Source organism: Grus americana, chromosome 1 (assembly GCF_028858705.1).
Source record: "Grus americana isolate bGruAme1 chromosome 1, bGruAme1.mat, whole genome shotgun sequence".
Lineage (NCBI taxonomy): Eukaryota > Metazoa > Chordata > Aves > Gruiformes > Gruidae > Grus > Grus americana.
This window is the reverse complement of record NC_072852.1, coordinates 122,289,025-122,313,125: the sequence shown is the minus strand read 5'-3', so window position 1 is coordinate 122,313,125 and position 24,101 is coordinate 122,289,025. Positions and strand designations below refer to the sequence as shown.

Here is a 24,101-nt window from a genome sequence, read left to right as displayed (position 1 = left end):
GAGTCTCCATCTCTCACCTACTCTGGCATCTGCAGTTATTCCTTTGAAGTATGCACCTTGCCACATTATCACAATTACCAATTGTAATTGTCAAGGAATGACAGCGTGTGATCTACTTGTTTCTCTTGAGCGATCTTTCAGCTGCTGGTATGTACTCTATGGCCCAATTACAAAGGTTGGAAGTTCAAGGTGTATGAAGAGGTGTATCCTTTCACTGCCCTACTCGGTTCTGACACGCGTCTGAGTCTTCATCAATTCTGGTTATTTGTACAATAAAAATAGAATATAAAGAGAGAGAGAGCACATGCATGCATGCATGCATGCAACAACTTCCTTCGCATTTTCAAGTGGCCACCCGGATGCTATCCTCCCACTCCCCAAATTTACAGATTTACCCAAAACAATGTCCACAAAAAAAGAGCTTTATTGGACTAGACTAAATGATGTAATGCTTAGACACTGTATTTGTATTAACAACGTTGTTGCAGAAGTACATAAAATGACACATGGAATTTTTTTCTGCCTTTTTTTTTTTTTTAAGTCTAAGCACAGGAAATAAATGACAAAAAGGGCATTTGATGCTTTCCAAGTCACATAGCTTTGATAGACTATAAAAGATCTTGCATACCCAATAATTTAAATATAATTTCAACTTTTTGCCTTGTTGAATTAATTTTGTGCTTTTGAGTTCTCTTGAAGCTATAAAGAATCATAAACTATTAGATCTTTAGAAGTACAAATCAGATCAGATTCATAACAAAAATGTAGAGATAATCATTACAAAATACTATCCTTTACAAGGTATGCCACATTAACTTAGACTCAGAGCATGACTGGCAGCTGTAGAGTTGGAATAACACTATGAAAAAACCTATGAAGTGACATCAAACAGGTCAGGTCAGTTCTCCTTTTCTCTTTTCCTATCAATACATCTCTCCTTACAGTACCATCGTGTCCGTGCAGTGGATATCCCAGACGTTGCATTTATTTCTCTTTCTTTTTTTTGTCTCCAGTGTTTATTGGAATTCTCACTATCCAAATATTTTGGGTAATGTATTCAATTTAACCCAACAATACTGATTAAACTGCATTGACAGCACTTGGGTTTTGTTTGTAAAGTTGTCCTGAATGAAATTCCAGACACCACTGAAGACAATACACGCTACATACGTATATTTAGAAAACATTCCACCAGTTTCGTGGCATGGATGGATTATGCGTGAACCCCAACAAGCAATCACATCACTAAAATTTTAGATAAAAACCTGACTGCGATTTCTGCCCTCTCCATTTAGCACTGCGGGCAACAAAATATTTGGACAAGTAACAGGTTCAATGGATTCACAACCAATAGAAAAAGATCCAGACAACCATTTAAATACATTTCCATAATAAGTTATATGTATTCAAAACAAACCCAAACAAACCCAAACCCCAATGCATCCTGATCCTGGATTTTTCTGTGCACACCAGATCCACCTACCGATTGTTTGCATCTATATCCTTGGAGGAACGTGGCATCTTCAACCTAACGCATTAACAACCATGCGCATACAAATGCATTTATGCATATTCCACAAGAGACTTCTCACCCACAGTACAAGATAAACAGTACAACATATTGAACAGTCTTTGTTAAATCCTACTTACCATTGTCTTGTCCAAAAAATTCATTATGCTAATATACAGTGAGTTTTTTTTAAAACATAAATGAACAATAATTGCTCAAACAGCAAGTATTATTAATTTTATCAGATGTATTCTCCAGAGTTCTTTACTGGTCAGTCAAACCAATACAAACTAAACCAAAACCAAACAAAATTCAGTCCTGGACTTTAAACAAGATAAGACAAGACCAAAATGACTTTCTGGCGGTACCACAAACAACTTGCAGACTGTCACAAACAGTGCAAGAACTGGCATGGATTAGAATTGAGCCACTGAGACCAACCAACAATCTGCAAGTATACAAGTATTTTGAAGAAATTATATAGGTGCTACAGAAGAGCTGTTTCAATTCAGTTGCTTACGAGGAGTCAACTAGCAGAGGACAGTCAGCATCAGACTGGTAAAAAGTACTATTGAAGTATGCAAATATATTATGTCACAAAGTTTAATTTTGCTGGCTGGAGTAGCTAACTGTTTACTGTAAGACAAGGTAATGAAGCAGGCCTACCCTCTATCTTATAGGACCAGAGAAGTAACTGGTGGGAAGCTTCATGAGTAGCTTTGCTCTGGCATCAGGTTGTGCTTTGAAGCTGAGCTCTAACAGAAAGATCTGCTGCAAAGCCTTTGCCTCATTCACATACGCAAAACTTGCAAACAAAGATTTCAAATCTTCCAACCGTATCAAAAAAAGTTTTTCATTTCATTTGCTCTCTCCTTCCTCACAGTTCCTCCTCAGAATACATTAATGGTCTCTCACAGAAGTACACCTAATTCTTTACCAAAGACGCAAAGGAAAAACAAAACATGCACAGTAGTAATAAAATATCCAAAGCAAAACACAAGGAAATGCTGCAGAAAATTCTTCTGGTTCTACATCAAAACGAAAACCAAGCTGTCTGGGCTGTAAAGTTTCACCCTGTATTGAGAGGCACAAAAGCTTTTGGAGAGAGACGTGTGTCCTAACCAAAGATGCAGTACACCGATCTAGCTCTTCAGGACAATCAGAGGTTCATTCACTGAATGAGATCTGAGTTCTGGTAAAATGTGGCGACGTCACCTGCTAAAGTAGAAAACTAGGAGTCTTGTCAGACCTTCAGGAAAGACAGCAGTGAGGGGATTTAGAAAACTAGGAGTCTTGTCAGACCTTCAGGAAAGACAGCAGTGAGGGGATTTCTCCTGTGCAAGAGCATTATTTCAGCTGCAGTAAACAGAAGAAGCCAGCTTACAATATGACAAATGTAAGCCAGCTTTGGCACTTGTGTTGCTGAAAATAATGTGGTGACTGTTCCCAACTCAGCAGACAACCAGCCATGAAGGTTTATTTGCAACAGTGACCACTTGAGCAGCTAGGCATTTCTTGTCCCAGGGAAAGCTCGCTTACTATCTGTAAAGCTACGCAAGTCCAGCTGTTGTTAAACAGAGACATGAGGTAATTGTTATTTCCAGAAGAAGAATTAACAGGATGCCAAGGACACAAGAAAAATGATGGGGTAAAATTTTAAAATACATGAACAACTAGTAGGTTTAAAATCTACATTGTCTTTTTTCCATTTCAAGCCCTGTCCAAAGAAAGACAATTTAATAGCACGAAGTGCATGTTTTCTTAAACTGGCTCAAAAAAAAAAAATCACCAGAACAATCAAACCCTGAACATTCCTTAATTAAATGAGCAAGTCTCTCAGGAATGACATGGGCAGAGACCATACTCTTTGTAGACCAAACCTGAGCAGAGACTGGATTTTGTTTCTTTTCTGCAAATAGACAAAACAAGTATTTCAAGATACAGCTGAAGTGGTGTGAAAATAGCGATGACCCGGGTCACAATCAGAATTTTGTATATACAATTCGTATTAACTTAAAAAAATAAAGAAGTTCAAAATACCTCCAGAGAACATTCTAGGTTAGCAAAATGTCCTGTACAAAAGTAGGCCACATCTGTTGGTTTAAAAGAAGTTCATAGCAGTTGGTCTCTTCTTAGCTGATACAGTAAATGTTTTCTTCATTTGAGGCTCTCCTGCTGGGGTACCTGTGGGTGACTTCAGCACCCCATGACGGGGTTTCTGTTCAGGATTGAAAGCCACACGGGAAGGTCCTTCTGGGCTCACTAATATACTTTTGTCAGTCTTTTTAAATTCTGTTGAAAAAAAGAGCAAAGAAGTTAAAAGAAATACAAAAGAAATAATTGGACCCCTCAATTGATTGTGGAATTGTCCAATCCTGGAAATCTGCCTTAGATGCTTAAGTCCCTCACTAAGGATCAGAAGCCTAAGACTTTGCAAAAAAAAAAAAAAAAAAAAAAAAAAAAAAAAAAAGGAGAGACAGTGGTCAAGCACACCTCCCAGCAGAGTCCCTGTGGCAACAGGGTCTGTAGCAATCCAGAGAGGCTGTGAACCATCCCCATGGTTTCACAGACCACTGGAGGCCCTGGGCCGACTCCTCAGAAACAAGTGTCCCAGCTATTCTGCACACCACCACACTTCAGTTTAAAAGATGACGATGGGTAATAAGTCTTTCTACTCTGACTGTTAAACAGCACTGTTCTAGAGACTCTTGGTTATTCCCTCTGCCGGCAGGTAGGCATTTTTCTTCTCTTTGTGCAGCTGTGTTATATTAACACAAAGACATATCTCTAACCCCAGTATTCTCCATCTGGACTTGGCCTATAGCACACCTCAGAGAGTTAAAAAACCATAGCTAAATGAATACATGGAATAAACTTTTATGCTACGGAGCAGGACGTTTATTTATCAGGGAAAACACTGTCTGCTTACAGGTGGGATCCAGAAGGGAACTGACATTTATCTACTCATTACCATTAATAAACCACAGGCAGCCAAGATAAAACCGAAACTTTGCTATTCTACAGCCTGAGCTCATCAGCATATCAGCGCCTTTGTCCTGCAAAGCAGAAGTGATCAATGAAGACCAAAATGCACGTGTTTCCCTAAGAGGTGCCCTGCAGAACAGGCGGCTCAGGAAGGAGAGCCCGTCGCTCTGCCGCACTCCTGTCTATCCATAAGGCTCAATCTGCAAGTCAGTAACGCAGCACGCTGGAATCACACAAGTCTAGCTGTTGGGCCCAACGTCCTAAACTTTACCATCTCCTCCAGACAGAAACTTGCAGATGGTTTATAAGCTATATGCAAATATTGAGGCCAGAAAGGATCAGAATCATCCTGTTCTAGAGGTGAAGAGTATAAGTGTACATAAGCTTCCCCCTTCCTCGGCTGCAAGAGAAACTGTGGAGACACACAGATGTATTAGACTCACCAGCAGTCATGTTTTTATTCAAGCCAAATGTGACTTTTTTGGAGCTGGACGACTGCAACTTGTTCAGCTATAAAGCAAGATAAAGACATGAAATAAAATAAGATTTCTGAGGCAATGCTATGAGTTCTTTTACCTGCATCCCATCAAAACTGATGCAAAGCAGACTACTTTCTTCATTTCATTTAGAACTCCCCCAATCCTCTAGCACTGACCGCTGCTAAGACAGCCCTGCTTTTCTAGCCAAAAGCAAACATTCCATTTGTAGAGAAATCACATACTCTCCTTAATGTCATTATGTAATTCAACAATAAACAAGAAGATATTTGTGTATTAAATACACTGGCCCCACTGCACTCAGGCCTCAAAGTGCAAAGAGGGCTTGAAAAGATATCACATGTTAAAAAGGTTTAGAAAAAAGGGCAGTCTTTTGAAACCCTCTACTGTTGCCAGCCTCCACAAATGGGAAGAAATGAAGGCTCAAAGTCCCTTAGCAAGACTGAAAGTCAGTTTATGCTTTTGCTTTCTTGTGAAATGAGCAGGTTCAGAATGGTGTCCTTTCAACAAGAAGGTATTTTTGGAAGCAGGGGGGAAGGAAGAAGAAATTTTAAAGATGCCTGCAATTCATTTTCTGAAACTCTAGAGCCATGTGTGAGACTGTTTACAAGAAAATGCAACAGCATTTCCAGTTTAATCTGCCTGTGCTAGGAGACTAACAGAGAGTGGAAAAGAGCATGAGTGAGGTCACGCCCTTGCTTGGGCAGGTAGCTTGGGAAGAGACCTGTGCCTGGACTCAGCTGCCATCTGTGAGATCACATTACCTGCATGGATGCCCTGGGCGAAGAGATGGTGCTTCTGGCCTTCCTGAAGAACACTGGCTTTGGTAAAGTTGATTTTTCAAATTTTACAAAATCACTTCCTGGTTTTGCTTTCTTTTTCTTTAATGGTGACAGAGCAGCACTGCTTTCCTATAAAGGAGGGAAAGGAAAAAATGCTCTCAGTACAAAAGTACTGTAGTTAACTATACGTAGTACAGTGAGCAGTGCTCAGAGCTTACCACACGCAGCTTCTGTAAATATTGCCACAGCTGAGAGAGAGCCAGTTGGTACTTGCATAAGCTAATCATCATGGTTAACTCTCAGGAGTTAGTTTTGCAGCTAGCGTGACTGAAAATAGAAGTTCAGGTAGGCTCTGTGCTGAAACAGGAAGGTCATTGCAAAGCAAAGAAGGAAGAACTTGTAATACATTTCCCTGGCCCGTCAGAGTGCAAAGAAAGATGTTTTCTTCGTGTGCATGAGGTTGCCTTACAATCGACCCAGCTCTCCTGCACACAACTGCTGATTTTTATTTTCTTGCCCCTAAGCAAAATCTCTTCTGTGGTACCTCTGGACGGATAAGACAGGCAACTAATGAACAAACTCAGTTTTAGGCTAAGATGGAGACTTTGCAGAAAAAAAGGTGGAGTATGAAGTCTGTCTATACTCTCAGAAATCCAGCTATTGTGTATTACTACTAGTTTGCTGCCTCAAATTCATACTGAGAGTTGCCATTAAAAGCAATCCTTCTCTCCAGCACAAGGCAATTCTTAGGACCTGTCCTGGCAGCGGCACTAATGAAGTGCACCACTCCAGAGCTTCCCAACCTGTTGTCTGTGGGCCCTAGGTATCTGCGGACTGCTATGAGGGGAAGTTCAGCTATGCTTCATATCAACCTACAGATGTGAAATTCAAAAAGCAGTTCACAGCCATGCTGTGGAAAACATCCAGGGGATATGGCCTCTTTCAATTTGAAAATCACTTCTACTTTAAATAAAGTGAAAAAGCAACAGTCTTTTAGCTTCCTGAATTCTGGAGACAACTGTGATATAATGTGGAAGTTGTCTGTTTTTTCCCCTTCTCCCCCTCCTCCTCCCTCTTGATATTTGAAGCTAATTCTTTGGGGGTGTGTGTTGTCTTTGAAATCAAGAATCAAAACATGTTCCTAGCTTGTTCTCAAGCTGCAAATTTTTGAAGAAGACTACAATCAGACCTTCCTAGCAAAAAACCACAGTGTCGTCTTTATTCATAAATGACCATTCATAAATATGGTCATACAGTCATTGATGACATTGAAGGTCACAGTGTCATATTCTCTGCTCGCTCTTTCCCCAAATACTTTCCCCGTACAGCACTAACAGTTTAATATGGAGAAGTGAGCTAGCAAAAGAAGCCACTATTGGAATTGCTGTGGGCAATTTCACAGGGAGCTGATACTAATCTAAGTGTGTGCTACTGCTGCTACTGAAAAAGGCATGTTGCATCTTCCCATTCTCATCCTTTTGCCAAAATATGATCTTTGTGAACATGCTGTAAGCTCAACCAGAGACCCAGTGCAAAAGAATAATTAACCCAGGGACTGAAAATAAGGAGAAAAAAAAAAGGAGAAAAAAAGGATAAAAAAAGACAACCCCATAGCCTAACAACCTAAGTTTCAGCTAGATGAGTTCTTTCAGCTGAGCAGCTGGCACAGGCTTTAATGTCGTTGTACAGGAGGGCGTAAGACCATGGAGTGGGTGTGGATTTCTGGGGAACTGAGTTCTTTTTGGTGACAATGCATGATGACATCAGCACTGCAGCCTGCCCATGAAGTCCCATGCTAAGAAAGCTAAAGCCAAATTTGAAAAAAAGCCTGGCAGTTCATGAAGAAGGCAGAGAAAAGAATGAGATCTACATACCCCCTTCCTGCTCTTCTTGCATGCAGTCTCCAGAATTCCATTGGCTTCAACAGAGTTCAGCACCTCTTTTACTTTTCTCTTCTTTTTCAAGGTTGCTGCTTTCTGGCTGGAGACTTTCATCCCTTCCAAACCAACTTGCTTTGTCTTCAATTTGACCTTTCTGGAGGGTGCAGATTCAGAGTCTGCATCTCCTGACAGGGTCCCCAGCAAGCCCTCCTTGTTGGATTTCACGTCAGTTTGCTGCAAAAGGGTATCCCCATTCACCAAGACAGCCCCTGCTTTCTGTTTCTTTTTCACAACCTTAGGAGTTAGTGGTGTGACAGATGGGCTGACATCCTCTGCCTCACTGGCATTAGCTGGTCCATTCTGACATGCTGGTTTTACAGGAACATTTTGCACTTTTGGATTCATTTTCTTCAGCTGACTCTTTTTACTCTGTTCTGCATCAGCCGGACTGTTCTGTGCAGAGATACTGTGATTTTCTCTGGTGTCAGTTGCTATGTTTGTGGTCTCATCTGCCTCATTTAGTAGCAATTTCTTTTTCTTCCTTTCCTTGTTATTTTCTGGCACCTTTCCCTGGCTAAAACCATTAGATCCAGATGTTTCAGCTATTCCCTCCTCACAATTTCCATCAGCTGATCCAGAATCAGCACTTGGGCTGTCCCTCTTCTTCCTTTTTTTCCTCTTCTTCTGGGGAACTGATGCCTCCTTCGCACTTGACATCTCTTGTTCATCCTCTGAATCCACCCCAAAAAGAATGCCATATAACACAGATGTGAAACACGAAGGTACTTACAGCAACTGAATTCTATTATTTTTCTCTTCTTTTAAAATAGACATACCATTTTCCTACTATCAGCCAGCACAACAGTTTTACTGTTACAGCTGGTCAGGACACTGCATTCTTCTGATGCCCGGCCTAATTAATATTTTGCTGATCTTGCCTTGTCACAGCTAACATTTAAGCCATTCCCTGTGGTAACCCTATTTTGTATAGCAATATTGCTAGAAAAAGTTATTGCCTACCTGTTAAGCCCATCAAGGGGCAACTCAGGGGTTCAGTAGTTTGGTGAGATATTTTTGGGTATGATATTTTTGGGTATGATTCGGCTTGTGCCACATCAGTATCAGCCATGATTAGGCTAGAGATACTTGCACATGGTTCTCAGCAACTCTCTTCACCTTTCCAGAAACACCCCCAAATTCCTATATTCTAACAGTCATCCTATTTTAAGGACACTGACGTGTTTCTGTTTTTCTACAGTAAATGGAAATTGCTCAATGGAGCAATGCAAACAACTGCTTCCAGTTCTGCTATTGATTGAAATTTTTGAGGTGATGCTTGCCTCAAAATTGGTAATAAAATTCCCACCACTTTCAAAGAGACCTTAATCTCACATTTAACCTTCATCACAACATGATACAAATCAGCACACCCTGAACAACAAGTTTGCCTTCTTCAGAACAGCTTGTATCTGATACTTTGCCAAATTACACAAGTGACTGCAGATTGTCTCTCTTCCAAAGGTTGATCTTGCCTTACCTTTTACCTTTTCCAACTTGTTTTTCTCCCAAGGTTTGACAGCTTTTTTCTTTCGCTTTCCCCTGCTGAATTCATCATCGTCTTCATCTGTAGAAACATCTTCGGGAAAATCTTGGGGGAAGATTCCTGTTGAGGAGGAAGGATAAGTTATCTGAAAACTAATAGTTCTATTTCCGTGAACAATTATGCTGTTCATATACAGCGTAATTCCTACAAAAGGAAAATCAACTCCTTGTTCCTCACTCAACGTGAAAGAAAATCATACGAGTGATTCCTATTTGTTTAAGCAAAAATAATCATCTTTCATTTAAGGACAAAGTATAGAATCATTCAAATCATGAAAGGGATTTGGCCATCTCACCAAAAATGTGTAATGTGTCTTAGTGCGATTTAAAAAAACCCCACAAAACCCCCAAACCAGTATTCTTGAAATACACATTAAAAAAAGAAGAAAAAATATTTTCAATACACATTGTATGGGAACATTATATATCCTTTTATGGAAAGAAACTACTGTGTCTGCATGCTGCTCAGTCCTTACCTTCTGCTAAGTCCTGGAACCTGGAGGTAGGGAAGAAGGGAGAGAAAGAAAAACAAAACAGTATTACTGGTTTACTACTACTAATAACACTAGCAGCATAGTGTCACTGTACTTAGTATGGTTTTGTCAAAACAGGAACAACATCTTTTACACAAGAAGTTACAAAGAGCTCATTCCAGAAGAGATCTGCCTCAGAAATCCAAAAACTCAAACCAAATCACTTAAAGTATTAAGAAAAGAGCAATTTAACACTTCTCCCATATCTGTAACTTACACCACACATAATCTAACGTCACATCCTGCAATACAAATCCACCCAATGTAGATACACCTCAGCTAGCTGCAGTTGTCTGGCACCAATGAGGAACAGTAGCACAGGCTTCAGGCACCTTATGTATGTTATCAAGGGTTATGAGGCAAGCCTGCTCTCGTGACATTGTCACCAAGACAAGCGAGGACGAGGAGAAAGCAAAGTAAAAGTTGTTTAGGACGAGGTGGCACATGCAAGGTGTATTTCACAAAACTCACTTTTTGACCAGCTTGTACAGACGCTTTCTGTTAAGGGAAGGTGTATTTTTCTTGCTCGCCAATTCAAAGAGCTTGTCAGCAACAGCCTTATAATCAAACTGTTGGAGGAAAGTAAGATACAGCTTTTCTTAGTTAGCTTATTCATGCAAGATAACTCAACGCGGCTCATGTTATCAACACTTCAAGTAGCATACGCATCCTTTAAACAGCCACTTCCTTTAAACCCAAAGTATTTTTTCCTCTGTGGAAAGGTACAGCCCCTTCGCACATGTATACTGACTTTTACAGATAGTTGCTTCATTAACAGAACAGTTGAACTCAGTGTCACTTTCTCAAACACTCAAAACCTTAATTCTTGCTCGAGAGAAGCCAACCAACTTCACATCTCCCACAAAACATCAGATTTAAAGTGTGTCATGTCCCAATTCTTGCTTAAAAGCCACAGATGCATGAAGCGCATCTACGTGCATGTTTGACTGCTGCATCTGTCAAAAACACTACACTGCACTGGAACAGGGTCTAAAAAACCCAAATTACAACATGCTACCCTCTCTCCTGTGTATGCCATCATCCATTAATTTTGCTCTTATTGTCAATGAAACTTATGCTGATTGCTTCCCCGCCCACAGTGAGATGGCTTTTGCCAGACATTTTTGAACTCCTGAAACCAGAAGGGAGGAGCAGAAAAAAGAAGGGATGGGAGAGAGGAAAGAATAATTCAGAATTTAGATGTAGATTTACTTTCTTATAAACTATTCACACAGTACACATTACATAAATACCACCTGACATTAAAGCAGGAGATTAAAATTTTGTAACGTGTTTATCCGATTAACACCCTTTACTTCTGTACCTCTTGACAAACATAGGAAAGAATAAAACAGTGGGAGAGTATCAATAACAGAGGAAGCAAGCCACAAACCTGAAGAACAGTCCCAATACCATCATCAGCATTTTCATAAACATCCTCTGTTTTTTCAGAGCTCTGTGCTGATTTTCTTGACATATCTCTGTCTGCTATTACAACAATAAAAAAAAAAGACAGAACATTAATGTTTAGTTTGTAAAAACCAAGACAGCACACACTACTCTGATAGATGGAAGATCAGGTGCATTTTTCTTCACGCAATCTTATAAGCCTGGACTGATTTAACTACTTTATGTCGCCATTACACAATACACAACTGTGGCATTATCTGAGCACCTTTTAAAAAATTGCCTCTGTACAGAGTACATGGATTGAAAACATTCCTGCTCAGTTGTTTTTTTTTTTAATTTTATTTTATTTAATTTAAAACTGTCACAGAATCCCAAACCCTCATCTTCTTCAAAAACGTTATGGACATCCAAGAGCCAAAAGCCAGAGTGGGTTATCATCTAGCACTCTTGCAGAAAGCTGATATTGCCTGGTTTTATAGAGACCACTGATCTTTGCAGTCACTTTGTTTAAGCACATGTGAAGGGAAGAGAGGAAAACACAATTATCCTGACAACATCTTGAACATGTGTTTGACTGGTTCAGAGCAGAAATGTCTTTTTAAGAAACAGATTTTTAAATCTTAGCAAGTGTTACCAAGGCCATTTAGAACTTCCTCCTCACCTTTGGTTTTAAGCACATCTTCATTTTCCTGTTTCTCCTCTTCAGATGCATCCTCCTCATCACTGTTGCTACCCAGTTCTTTCATTAGGTCCTCGATGGCGTAGGGGGATTGATCCACAATGATCTCAAAGACACCAGTGGCTACAGCATGCAGCACACACCGACTGTGTTACAAGAGAGCAGTGGTAAGAGTCGAAAGGCAGAAGCATACAAACCCTCCCCTCTCACATTAAAAAAAAAAGGAAATTTGAGGGATACAGGGAAAATGGGTAAGAAAAAAGACAGTGGAAGAGCATCTAGCTCTCCAGATAAGGCAAGTGAACCTGTTACTTCCTAAACAGCAGTCCTTTAATCCAAATAGTGTCCTGCCAATGTTCTCCTCTTAAATGTCACTGTGTTTATATGCTGCTCTATATTACACTGCAACAACAAAGAATCTAACCAGCTCAGCTGTTCCATGCAGGTTTAAAAAAAAAACAAACCAGACAAACCCAAACAACAGAGGTTGATAAAGTTCTTATAAATCCATGTAGATTATCGATAGCTTTGATAAACATGTTATCTTCAAATGACTGTGCATATCATAGATAAAATATCCTCCTTTCTCTACATTCTGAAGTTACACTATGACTCTTCTTCAATCCATTTATTACCATGTGGAATGACCATGTGGAATGGCATATGCAGAATTTCTTAATTCTTGAAAAAATATTTATCCTTTCATTAAACTTACTCCTTTGATTTGGCAGCAATTTTGCAGAAAGGTTCAATGAACTTGAGATTCTGGTCTGCTGTGAGCTATAGGATTAGAAAGAAAAAAATTAGTACAGTAAATATTGTATGCGTATACTCAAACTCCTTGATCTTCTTTAAGAAGTGAAGTCAAAGTCTTTCACAATAGTGTCTAATTCCAACTGACAGGAGTATCCAGTGACTTTTTGTTATCACTGCTACCACTAACTTCCAGATATTCCCTGGGATCATTATAAACATATTGACTGCTTTGCAGACCTTAACCTACTCAGTACAGAAACATAACAAAGATTCTTATTTTAGATATGCAAACGTGAGGCAGAGAAAACTTAAATAATTTTGTGCTCTTTCACAAAGAAGGTCTGTAGCAGACATGAGTAAGATCTGTGTTTCTCTTAACTGGACCGCTTGGACCAAAACACCGTCAGTAGTACTAAAGACAAAAATCCTTCCCTAAATTCAATTTATGAGCATAAGTTGTGATTTCACATAGTCTAGGGGACTAATTCCCCATGCTTTCTGTGAGTGGCTTAGCCATGGAATGAGTGTTTTGTGACTATGGAGCTGCAGAAATTATTTGCGCTCCAAGTGCAGGCACTTCTCTTGCGCAGACATCTTCTCTCTCACACTCCACAACCCAGGACCACAAAAGCTGCAGGCAGGATTTGCTTTCAGTGCTGACTGCAATGAACACAAACCGAAAACTGCTAACAGCTTCATCCATTGCAAGGAGATGTATCAGATGGCAGAAACAAGAGGAGGTAAATGAGCAGAAGCCTGGAGCTAAGCGTGGGGCAGCGGGCAGCCCGCCCTAGGGGAGTAACAGGAGATGGACTCTTCGTAAAAATGTTCAGCAGCGACAGCTGCAGTAACAGGTTTCAACACTCGCTGCAAAACTCTGCATCACTGTAACACCAACCAAAATCTAAGTGCAACTGAAACAGCAACGCACAAGCAGAGAAAGACAGATGTCATCAGCAAAACGAACAACTGGATGTAGGGAGCAAATTGACCAACGCACAGGCAGCAATAAGCAAATAACAGACAACTTTAAAAGGTCGCTTTCTTCCTCTATTTGGGTGTATTATACAATCAGCCAAGAGCAAGCTTTATGTCAGTTTTTGCAAAAGCAAAGACTGGCAAACATGTTCACACAGGAGAAAAGATGTAAGTCCTTTCTGTTGAAACAAACAAATGAGAATAGTATAATGCTTCTATCGCTATTTCTAACCTTAATTTGGAGCAGTATACCGGTACTCAGGAACTTGAGAGAACTACTACATTCTCACTGTCTACACTAAGACATGAACAAAAGTAAAAGCGTATATTGTAATAAGTCACTTTCTTCATGCTTATTCAATGTTGCTATGTTACATTTAAAACTGTTAAAACATACATCATCTAAAAATTACATTTCTTCTGAAATGCTGCATGCCACACTTAACATTAATCAAGAAGAAAGTTACAATGTATTTTCTAACCTCCTTTGCACCAACTTTAGCCAATTCATCCAGATAGATATCAATGAAATGTAATTTTATCCCAGTTGGAGCATTGCTGTCTGGGTCCATAACTTCTTTCATTAGTAGCTGCAGGAATAGTTCAATTAGACTGAAAAAAAACAGGAGATAAAAAAGAACAAGAGATACTCATATTCAAATGCTCATATTCTATTTGCTTTGAATACAAACTCCATTCACTCACAGTTTTACCAGTTCTTTAAGATGGCTGTCCAACACTCATAAGAAATAAATCCGGTGACCAATTTTCACATCTTGAAGCAAACTTTTAAAAAAATTCATCCATAATCAGAACTCCTTACAGTCTAGATGATCAGACAATCCACTCAACACAATTTGCTACAGTGAAAATCACTGTTTTAAAATTCACACCTTACTTTGGACTGAAGTTTATATGCCATATGATTGATGGGAAGGAGAAGGGATTCTGCCATTTGAGCAGAGCCTTCTGAAGACACAGCGTCACATTCATCCATCCCTGATGGGCAATACCTTGTACCCTTCCATTTTACAAAAGGATTTTCATTTTGGTGCACACCCAAGGATTAAATTTAATACTGATCCTTCTCAAACTCATTTCAACTGTGCAGACTTTGCCTTTGTTAAAGCATGTTATCCACTGTCCCTTAGAGCAAAACAATTACACTGAAGAACAGATCGAGGGCTAAGCTATGCAGAAAAAAATCATCATCCTGATAGCTCAAGCCAGAAGTGACTGAGCTGTGTACAAGCAGGACTGTGTCTCTCTTCAGTTACTGACTACTGGAGTACTAACAAATACTGCTGGAGTGCCATGGCTCAGAGAGACATGCTGTCATTGCTGAAACTAAGCAGCACTTGGGACTTTTTTTCTTTTTTTTTTTTTTTTATTTTTTTCTTTTCTGAGGCCTATCCTTGCTATCTTTAAGGAAGTGAAGCTTTGTATATTCCACGCTTTCTCCCCGGTGTTCTGTGGGACCTCCTGCAAATTTGCCCAGAACAAACACTTCCACTTCCAAAGAGAATTTAATTCATGCAAAAACCAGAAAGATTATTTCAGTTTTACTTTAATATTCCTTTCTTCAAAAGCATTTTAAAAGAAAAGAGAAACAGAAGACATGCTAGGCAGCTTCTAGTCTCCACCTAGGAGGGAAAGGCAGCTCTTGAGCTCCCTCTCTCTGCAAAGAAAGGAATCATGATCTTCCCTTCCCACCTCTGGTGGTGAAGGGTCTCCACGCCATCCTTCCAGTGAAGCTGGAAAAAGGGACGCCAAAGCCATAAGAAACCTTGTCAGAGATCAGTTTGGGTGACCATGTCTCTGCCATGGGAACACGTGTGGGGAAGAAGGGCTTCGGCTTTATCAAACCTCCTCCCACATTTTCTGTTCCTGTCAAGGAGCAGTGTCATCTCTTCCACCCGTGAGCATTCACCCAACGCAAATTAAGGTAGAACAGAGGGGATGGGGTGTACTTTAGCTTTGCATTCTTTTCTATTTCCACAAAAACACGCCTATATACATTCCACATTTCAGAAGGCAAGAGAGAGAAAGGATAACCTTAACACTAGGTTATCAAACACTTTTAATTAAAAGACTTAAGCCTCTTCATCAGTTTAAACACAGAGCAAGCTTAGAAGTGGCACAAGAGGTCTAAACAGAGCAAGATGACTGCAATTACTTGTCATCTGATAGAATACAGAAGAAATACAAACAAAACCACTGATGTGCACAAAAACCAGGAAGTCAGTTTACAATTAAGGAATTGTGTCTTATGAAAAGACAAGTCACCATGATTAAACACAGTAAAAAAAAAAAAAAAGTCACAGCCAATCAGAAAAACAACACAACCAAAAAAACCCAACCTTTTCTATATTTTCTGGGATGCAGGTTCCCTGTCTAATCTCTCCACAGGTGATATTCCATTGCCAGCTCTCCTGGCTAAATCAGTCAGATCTAGCAAACTCCATTAAAAATCTGGAGCCCTCAGATTTCACTACTGCTTGGAATACCACATGACAAGCTCCTACATTCAGGTTTTGCATAAGCATATATGAGCTACTTTCTCAAATCTCTTTCTGTGAAACACACACACTAAGTGGCTTAGGTGAACGCGAGAGTTATCGAGTGCAGTGTGTATTTAACTTAATGAAGTGTAACACCTAACTTTGTTTCTAAAGTACATATCGTAAGAGATCTGGAGAACAAATAAGCCTTAGTGATACGACTTTGCGACAGCGCCATCTATGGAGAAAAAGGACCTATTAAATAAAAATTTATTTGATAAAGGTGATGCAACCACATTCAGAAATCTGCTTACCTTTCATCCCATTCATTTCTTTTCAGCACTTCAAAGGATTGCCTCAAAATCATACGCATTAGCTGCAAAGTACAGAATTTGTTATACATGTTGCTCATGAAAACAGATAAAGGAGTTACTGTGACTCTAATATGATTAGACTACTTAGTAAACCATAGCACAAGGTGGAAAGCTTCCTCATATGAACATTTTGACAGACTTGTTTATCATATCAAGCAACAGAAGGATGCTGTGAAGCTCAAAAGACAATAAACTATTTTCATATCCTAAGCCCAGAGAAATCCATGACCATTTCTACTATACAGCTTTCTCTTGTTCCATCATCCTGATTTCTTCATTAAGTGCTGCCAAATCTAAAAAAAATCCACAGCTTAAACTGGAGACAACAATATGGGACAGATGATAACAATAATAATTTAATTTACTCGAAACTTGCACTAAGAGAAAGCTATATGTAATATAGCTACATTAAATTAGTTCAAAACACTTCACTTACTGAAATACCTGGTTTCTGCTAACATCGAGAAACAAAACCCAGCAGCGAATGTGCCTGCAATTAACTTCTTTCAAAGAAGATGATTAACATGATTTTGTTCTTTACAAAGGTAGGTCTTTTAAGATTATTCTCTCACTGATTTTACTATTTGTTCTCCTATAGTGTTTCCTATAGAAAGAATTCTGATACCTGAATGTACTACAGTGCATACTTCAGTGGTGGAAAGTTGGGGTTCTAGTGACAACTACTTTATACAGAGTCATAAAAAGTCTTAAAACAGCCTGATCTAAATAACTGATGTTGACGCAGTGTCCTCTGAGACAGTATTTATATCCCGTACAGAAATCAATGAGAATATCACTATGTTATAAAGGAAGACAAACAAGAAAGCACTTGCAGCCTGACATAAAACTGCAAGGGCTTTTAGATTTGCAGTGGTGAATGAAAGCCTTTAAAACAAGTGTCTCTTGCAATGTGTCACGAAGATAGTCAATTGTCTTCTCTTACAATATACATAAATGCATGTGCAGACAAAGCTGCCTTCCAGCGCACCATCACCACCACATCTTTTCTTGCAGAAAAGATCTACAACAGAGTTAGTATTACCATGTAGTACTTATCAAGACGCAGATTGTCTATCCCATTCCATTCACGGTTCATAGTTTGCCAAAATGTCTGAATGAAGAGGTGACCTGTAAGAGAATGAGAACAAATATCTGCATGTCTGGCACAACGGTTTATTTTGCTAACCTAAAAGAACCTCCAGAAATTGCTTCAACGTCAGAAAGGGATGTGTTTCCCTAGGGATTTGCCTAGTGACAGGGACAGACCTATGGGAAGACATGCATCAGACAGGTACAAGGACAAATCAATTAAACTTCAGAACAACGCAAGAAAAGGCACACAGCTGCTTTTAAAGACAAGTGTAATTACAGGGACAGCTTTGTATCTCTTTTGTGCTATATACACACAAGTTAGAGCAAAATCGCCATTCTGCACTCATTTCTACCTATGCAAGTTTTGGCATTGACTGAGCACTCTATTTCAAGTGCATTTTGAATACTAGGTGATTAACAGCTCATGAAACAAGGTTGTTTTTGAGAAGGAGATGCACAGAACAAGTAATTCTATGCAGAATGGCAAAGTAAAGCGACAAGTTTGCTCTGCTATGGACCCTGCAAAGTCTCACCTGTATCACACTGGAGATACAACTCTTCCCCTGCAACAACCAGAAACAAACCACATCTCATGCTTCCCTTAATGCAATCACACACACACACCAGTTGGACAAAAAGCAAAGAAAAAACCCAAAGCAGCACCCCTATCTGGCTGTCTCTATTCTGGCACTGTGATAGTGGCCTCAAAATTGCCAAAGATGAAAGTACCTTACAAAGCACTGGATAATGAAATAGTACTCACGAGCCTCTGTATTCTGAATCACATGGATAAGCTGTGAGATATTGTCTGCAAGTTCCTCCTAAAAGTAAATAAATATAGTTAGTATAACACATTTCAGAGCTTGGTCTCCCCACTAAACACACAACCAGAAAACAACAAGAAGTATGAATATTATGAAACATCCCTCAAAATGAAAAATATTCTCATGTCAGCTGCTTTAGTACTGCAGTTATCCTTCCCTGGGATTAGGTCAGTTGTAAGAGACGACTCAAGGGTATCAAGCCCTGTTCATTTCACCAGATCTCTGCACAAATCATCTTTTCAACAGCAGACAAAATTAAATTAGGAGGAGAAAAATCCCATTTATTTTAATTAACAAATGATGTAAAATTTTAGGGGTACCGTTTTCATACAGCTTAATTGTAGGCAGAGCTCTCTGTGCTATGTGTGAGATAAACCTTGTTCATGCAAACAGACAAGTGATTTGAAAATGGATTAAGTGAGGTTACTAAGATTTGGTACTCCAAAACTGGTTTTTTTGAAAGTAGGGAGACAAACTGGTAGCAGTTGACAAGAGTCAGTAGTAGAGACAAAGGTGGTAGTAGAGGAAATGCCACCGAACTAACAAAAGAAAAGAAATTGTGAAACTTTGAAATGAGGCTAACTAAAGGTTGCAGGTATGTTGTAGTTGCAGTTGAGGGCAATCTGCTGTTACTTCTTTAGTTCCACCAAATCAATGCACTTCATAATGGTGTATATTTCAGGTCTGGCTTTGCAAGGTAAACAGCTACACCTGCCATTCGGAGGGTGACTCCAAACATGATGCCATTTAGGCTTCTGTTCATGTGGTGAGGATCACTGAATTACAGTCACCTTTCCTGCACATGCAACATATGAGTAGCAGGGGAAGAAAAAAAAAAAAGTGAGCAAAACTCACTGAGGTAATTTTCACTATTTTAAATTAGTATGTCCCTATAGTAAAGACACACACTCAAGCAAATATAAAACCAGTTACTATACCTGTAGCAGAGGTTTATCCTGCATCCACATACAATAGAACAGTCCCTTCCATATTTTCAGCAGTTCTTCCTGGCTGAAGCCACCTACAGTACAAAAGAAGTCTGAATGAATATGAAAATTCCCACGTTGCCACCAAAATGTTTTCATGCAGTTCTCTCTGTTCCCTGCTTTCTTCTTTGTTTTTGTCTGAGCAACCATAATGAAAATACTTTCTTTACAGTTAGTCTTGAGGTACAGTATCATCTGAATTTTAACAGCAAAGAATATTTTCACTATTAACAGTATAAAACTTCACATTCTAGTCAAAATCACACATTACAGAAGGGAAGTAATACATGGAAAATAAAATTTTACTATCAGTAATAGTTGTTCAAGGACATTTTAAAAACTGGATTATTCAATACATTGGATACATTTCTGGGAAGGAAAATCATAATGCCATACTGTTACAAGGTAGCTGTAATAACCTACCATAGCTATTTTCAAACTATGGCCTATTAAGTACTCTGAAGTAATTTAAAGAAAAATCACCTCAAAAAGGTAATCATTATCATCAGTAAGCTCAAATTTGCTCCAAAAAGATCACTGTCACTTTTGAATAATTTTCAGGGATCTGCCAATCAAAAAGCCTGAGACCCAGAGCTAGGTCTAAATTAAGTACCTCCTCTTTGGACCAGGTCATTTGAAAGCAATTATCACTATGGCATCATTCTCCACTGAGGCAAAAAATTGTAAACACGTTAGTTAAATCGTCTATGGTCACGCTTGGTTAAAAAGAAAGGAAGTACAGCTGAACAAAGGAAATATGCAAAATGCTACATAGGAAGAAATATGTCTAGTAATATTAAGCATTAATTATAAATTTAACTTGGATTTGGCAGTAGTGTTAAGATTAAATATGAAACAAATTGATTTACTGATTTAATATTCAATGAAATATTAAAATTAATAACATTTCTTAACAGAATTACAGGCTACATACATAGCGGTAAGAGGCAAGCTTAACCTCACAGGCAGCATTAACTCTACAGAGGCATCAGACATTAGGCTTGTGTCCAGGGGGTGTCAGCTGCTACCTATAAAGATGGCTCAGGAGTTCTTCCCCATCTAGGGAACGCAGACCTCCATGGGGTTGCTTTTGATACATAGCAGGCTTTTTAAAGTATCCTAGGCGGTCCTTCGTCCATTTGACAAAGGAACCTGATCAAAAAGGTTTTAGAGCAAGTTTCTTATCCTAGTCACTCAAAAAGTAGTTTCCAGATTGTGTTTTCCCTTTTTCAACTTTATGTGCCCTGCCGTCACCATCCACAGCTGGCAAATAATGATCATTCAAGCAAGGTTATTTTAAAAATTCAATCTATTGTATTAGCAACCACAGTGCACAAAACTTGAGGCCTTCTTTACCTTAAAGCTACCTTGAGAAAGATTTTGGTTTTAGGGCTTGGATTGTAACTCCATCGCCATGTACAGTGTGGGATCTTGGATTAGCAATGTGACAACCACTCACTGAAGACATGCTACTTTAATGCAAGCCTTGTTACCATTTCTGCTTGGGAGTTAATGCTGGTTTGACATTGCTATCATTAAAATTGTTGTGATTTTTCCTACTCTAGATGATCTCCAAGGACCAGATCCACATGGGCACAGTTCAGTGGAAATTACATAAATCCTTTATAGATCTGGGCCCAAGTAAGTGCAGCTCTGTGAGACAGGAAACTGCCCAGCAATCTTTCCTCTTTTACTAGAAGTTACTTTTAGTAACTCTTTACCAATGTCTCTATAAAGATATCCTCCTATTATCAGCCCAGTACAGCGTGCTCTTCTTCTCTTTCAAGGTAGCTAACAAGAAAAAAACCCAAGAAGGACCACTTCCAAGGCACAACGTGCTCACCCAAGCTCATCTGCACACACGACGACTTCAGTAGTTCTGTGCCTTCTGTAGAGTTAAACTTCCTGTTGAAAATCAATAGCTCTAGCTCTTTGAAGAAGTTTCCCCAGCATGACCCGTAACGCAGCCTTAGCACAGACCACACTGAGCAGTCCTGTCTGCCCATGAAACACGTGACTGAGGTCTCAGGTGAACTCCGCCACCTCTTTCAAAAGTTAGCATGTTCTCAACTGTTGAAGTGAGGGTATCTAGCTGGGTTATCCAACGTATGAGCCTCATCTCTCTCAGAAGGCTGGATGGATATAAGACTGCTAATTAATAAATAACTTAAAAAAAAAAATCTCTCCTGAACATAAAGCTTTCTCTCCAAGTCCAAAGATGTTAACCTTTGTTTTAATATTACTAGCTTGAATAGTACGTAACAGTAAGTAAATCTAACAGCTCTGAAAATTAGTAACCCTGTTTCCTACTCATTTGCATTTCATGATGGGCTGACTTTAACATGCAAAAGGTTCACATCCCAACTGACAATCTCCCTGTGGTGGTTTCCTAATATCTTAAGGCATTAGCTTAACCTGCAACCTTTTCCCTCAGTTAGGGCACTCCTGTCCTTCTGGCAGGCTACTTCCACAAACTTAAAGGAATCTGCACTTTGCAATGAGATGCACAGAGCTCTGCTGAATACAGAGAAGCCACATCCAGCTTAGGAAGTCTCCAGAGCTCAAAACAGCCAGAGGCTCAGAAAGTATTTGGGAGGAATACAATGTACACTCCCTTGCTCTTATTAGTCCCCAGGTAACCCCTAGATCTATAGTAGCTGTCAGACATGAGATAATGGGCTATCTGGCCCGCTGGCCTGACCCTGTAAGGCTGTTCTTAGGTGCTCTTCCCTCTGTCAAATGTGGCTAATGGGTCAAATGCTATTTGGAAAGGGAAGAGTGTAAAGGGAAGATGAAACAACATCTATTCCCCTGTGTCTTTTCAAGGAATTAACTAAGGTTCAGCCAGCATTCCAGTTTCAGTTTAGCTCTCGGGGTGCCAGGTCTAGGCTGGCTTCCTCAAAGCCAAAGGAGTGTGTACGCATAAAGCTCAGTCCCACTTTCCCAAATGCAGCTGGGAGGTTTACTAGGTAAGACACAGCACTCTGCAAATGCTGACGACCAGTTTCCCTCCTGCGTTGTGTCCAGCTTGCAACATAGCATGCTGCAAAAAGCAGTCCAGAAACACCACAGAATCTCTTGGGCATCTCCATATGGTGCTCCTTATGGCTCCGACGGGAACGTTTACTGAACCAGGTCCATGCATTCACATAATGCTATGCCTGACCTCATAAGCCTCCTATAACTTGCGTCCATGAGCAGAGGGTGCACAGGAAGCACCTTTAGGTGCAGACAGCTTCAGACTGGCATGGCTAGACACAAGCTATCTCCAGAGACAACACTGAAGTGCCCATGCACTGGGCTAAAGCGGCAGAACACAGCTCCAAGTAGGATAATAAACCTTGTTGGAAAAAACCTTTTGATATCATGAATGTGGAGGTAACAGGTAACCCAGATAATCTGAATGGGTAACAACGAATTGACTCAATTCCCTCCAATATCAATCACAGAAACTGGCAGTCACCACCTCACCGGGCGGCACAGCAGAAAATATATGCTCCACATACTGCCGTGGGTTCAGTCCGGGTCAGCTCAGTGCCTTTACGTCCTGTGCCTGGGAATGAGCGTGTGAGCTATACTCTCCCCTCCCGGCAATGTTACCGCTGCCAGCAAGACCCCGCTCCGGGCCAAGCAGATCCTCCCCGAGTCCTCCAGCACCCTGAGCCAGCGCCGGGCCCCGGCCTACCCGCTGCCACCGCGGGGAAACTGTATAGGCGAGGATGCGAAAGGCCCTCCGCGCCGCTAAGGGCTGCTGGCATCCTGTGACGAAATGTATGCGTAAAAGTAAAAAATGAAAAAAAAAACCCCCACAAACCAAACGAAAACAAAAAAGAAAATAAATTAAACCAAAACAAAAACCAAAACCCAAAAAACCCCCAAAGACCCCACAGGTGGCGGCCCCGCGGTGACGGACCGGGCCGGGGAGAGGAGGCGGGTCCCGGCTCCCCGCCACACGTGCTTCCCCACCCCCCGCCAGCCTGCCGGGGCCGCCGCTTCACCCGCGCCGCGCCGCTGACGGCCCCGGCCTCGGCCCCCGGCCCCGGCCCGGTCCCCGCCGCTGCAGCCCCGCTAGCCCCACCGCCCCCAGGCAGCGCCAGGCCATGCCGCCCCGCCGTGCCGGGCCCTACCGGCCGGGCGCTGGGTCCGGACGCTGATGTAGCCCCGCAGCTTCTTCACGGCGCGGTCCCGGATGCGCTTCTCGTTGGCGGCCAGCCGCTGCGCGAACTGGATCTCAGGCGGCTGCACGGCGGCGGGAGCCATGGCCTGTCCCCGTCCCGTCCCGTCCGGACCCGTCCCGTCCGCGCCGCGCAAAGCCAGGCGCCGCCCGATGGCGTCACCGACAACCCCGTCGCCCCCCTTCGCTGTCATCAGAGGGCGGGCGCCGCGGTGGAGCGGGGCGGTCCCGGCCCGCCGGCAGCCGAGGTGGCTGGTGGTGGCACGGCGGGGGTGGCATCTCAAACCCATCTCTTACAGCCTGAATACGTATAAACGGGACAGAGGGAAGCCAGGGCGGCATCTGCCCGGGCCCCGAGGGTCCCCCGGGGCTCCCTCACCCTGCCCACGGCCCAGGACCCCACGTCACCCCCCGGGGCCGTCAGCCCCTGCCGGCGACGCCGCAGCAGGGCCGGTCTCTAGCTCCCCACTTCCATGCCCGGCTATGGGCACCGCCGAGCTCACGTCTCGCTCCGTCCCCAGAGAGGTGCCCGATGCCC

The 24,101-nt window shown here is 41.2% G+C and overlaps 1 protein-coding gene and 1 long non-coding RNA gene across 4 annotated transcripts; one reads left to right on the top strand and one right to left on the bottom strand.

Annotated features, from left to right (window-relative positions):
- Positions 1-406: 406 nt before the first annotated feature.
- RRP1B (ribosomal RNA processing 1B) lies at positions 407-24,101 on the bottom strand. Of its 3 annotated transcripts, none has more exons than XR_008578329.1 (17): positions 23,517-24,101; positions 19,342-19,424; positions 18,343-18,400; positions 17,530-17,615; positions 16,428-16,489; positions 14,095-14,224; positions 12,594-12,658; positions 11,861-12,024; positions 11,183-11,277; positions 10,261-10,358; positions 9,733-9,752; positions 9,192-9,317; positions 7,649-8,385; positions 5,757-5,903; positions 4,939-5,005; positions 2,813-3,802; positions 407-2,759 (listed from the first exon to the last, which is right to left on the bottom strand). XR_008578329.1 is itself a non-coding variant. In XM_054835753.1 (16 exons), exons 1-16 carry the CDS (start codon positions 23,851-23,853, stop codon positions 3,612-3,614), a joined length of 2,466 nt encoding a protein of 821 aa, XP_054691728.1. In that variant the 5' UTR covers positions 23,854-24,101; the 3' UTR covers positions 407-3,611. The 3 variants fall into 3 exon arrangements, 1 of the variants encoding a protein (XP_054691728.1); XR_008578331.1 differs by having other exon boundaries at positions 11,183-11,274; positions 23,517-24,099; XM_054835753.1 differs by having other exon boundaries at positions 407-3,802.
- LOC129210153 (uncharacterized) lies at positions 5,747-21,669 on the top strand. The gene is made up of 3 exons (XR_008578332.1): positions 5,747-5,818; positions 20,955-21,030; positions 21,177-21,669. It is a non-coding gene; the product is annotated as an uncharacterized LOC129210153 (long non-coding RNA).

What these genes read in the sequence shown, in the direction of transcription:
- RRP1B (XM_054835753.1), bottom strand. Translation starts at nt 23,853, where the DNA reads ATGGGTTTGAGATGCCACCCCCGCCGTGCCACCACCAGCCACCTCGGC. An exon ending in CCGGACCCAGCGCCCGGCCG is followed by an intron (nt 19,425 to 23,516) that starts GTAGGGCCCGGC and finishes TTTGTACTGTAG; the next exon opens with GTGGCTTCAGCCAGGAAGAA. An exon ending in AGATGTGCTTAAAACCAAAG is followed by an intron (nt 11,278 to 11,860) that starts GTGAGGAGGAAG and finishes TTGTTGTAATAG; the next exon opens with CAGACAGAGATATGTCAAGA.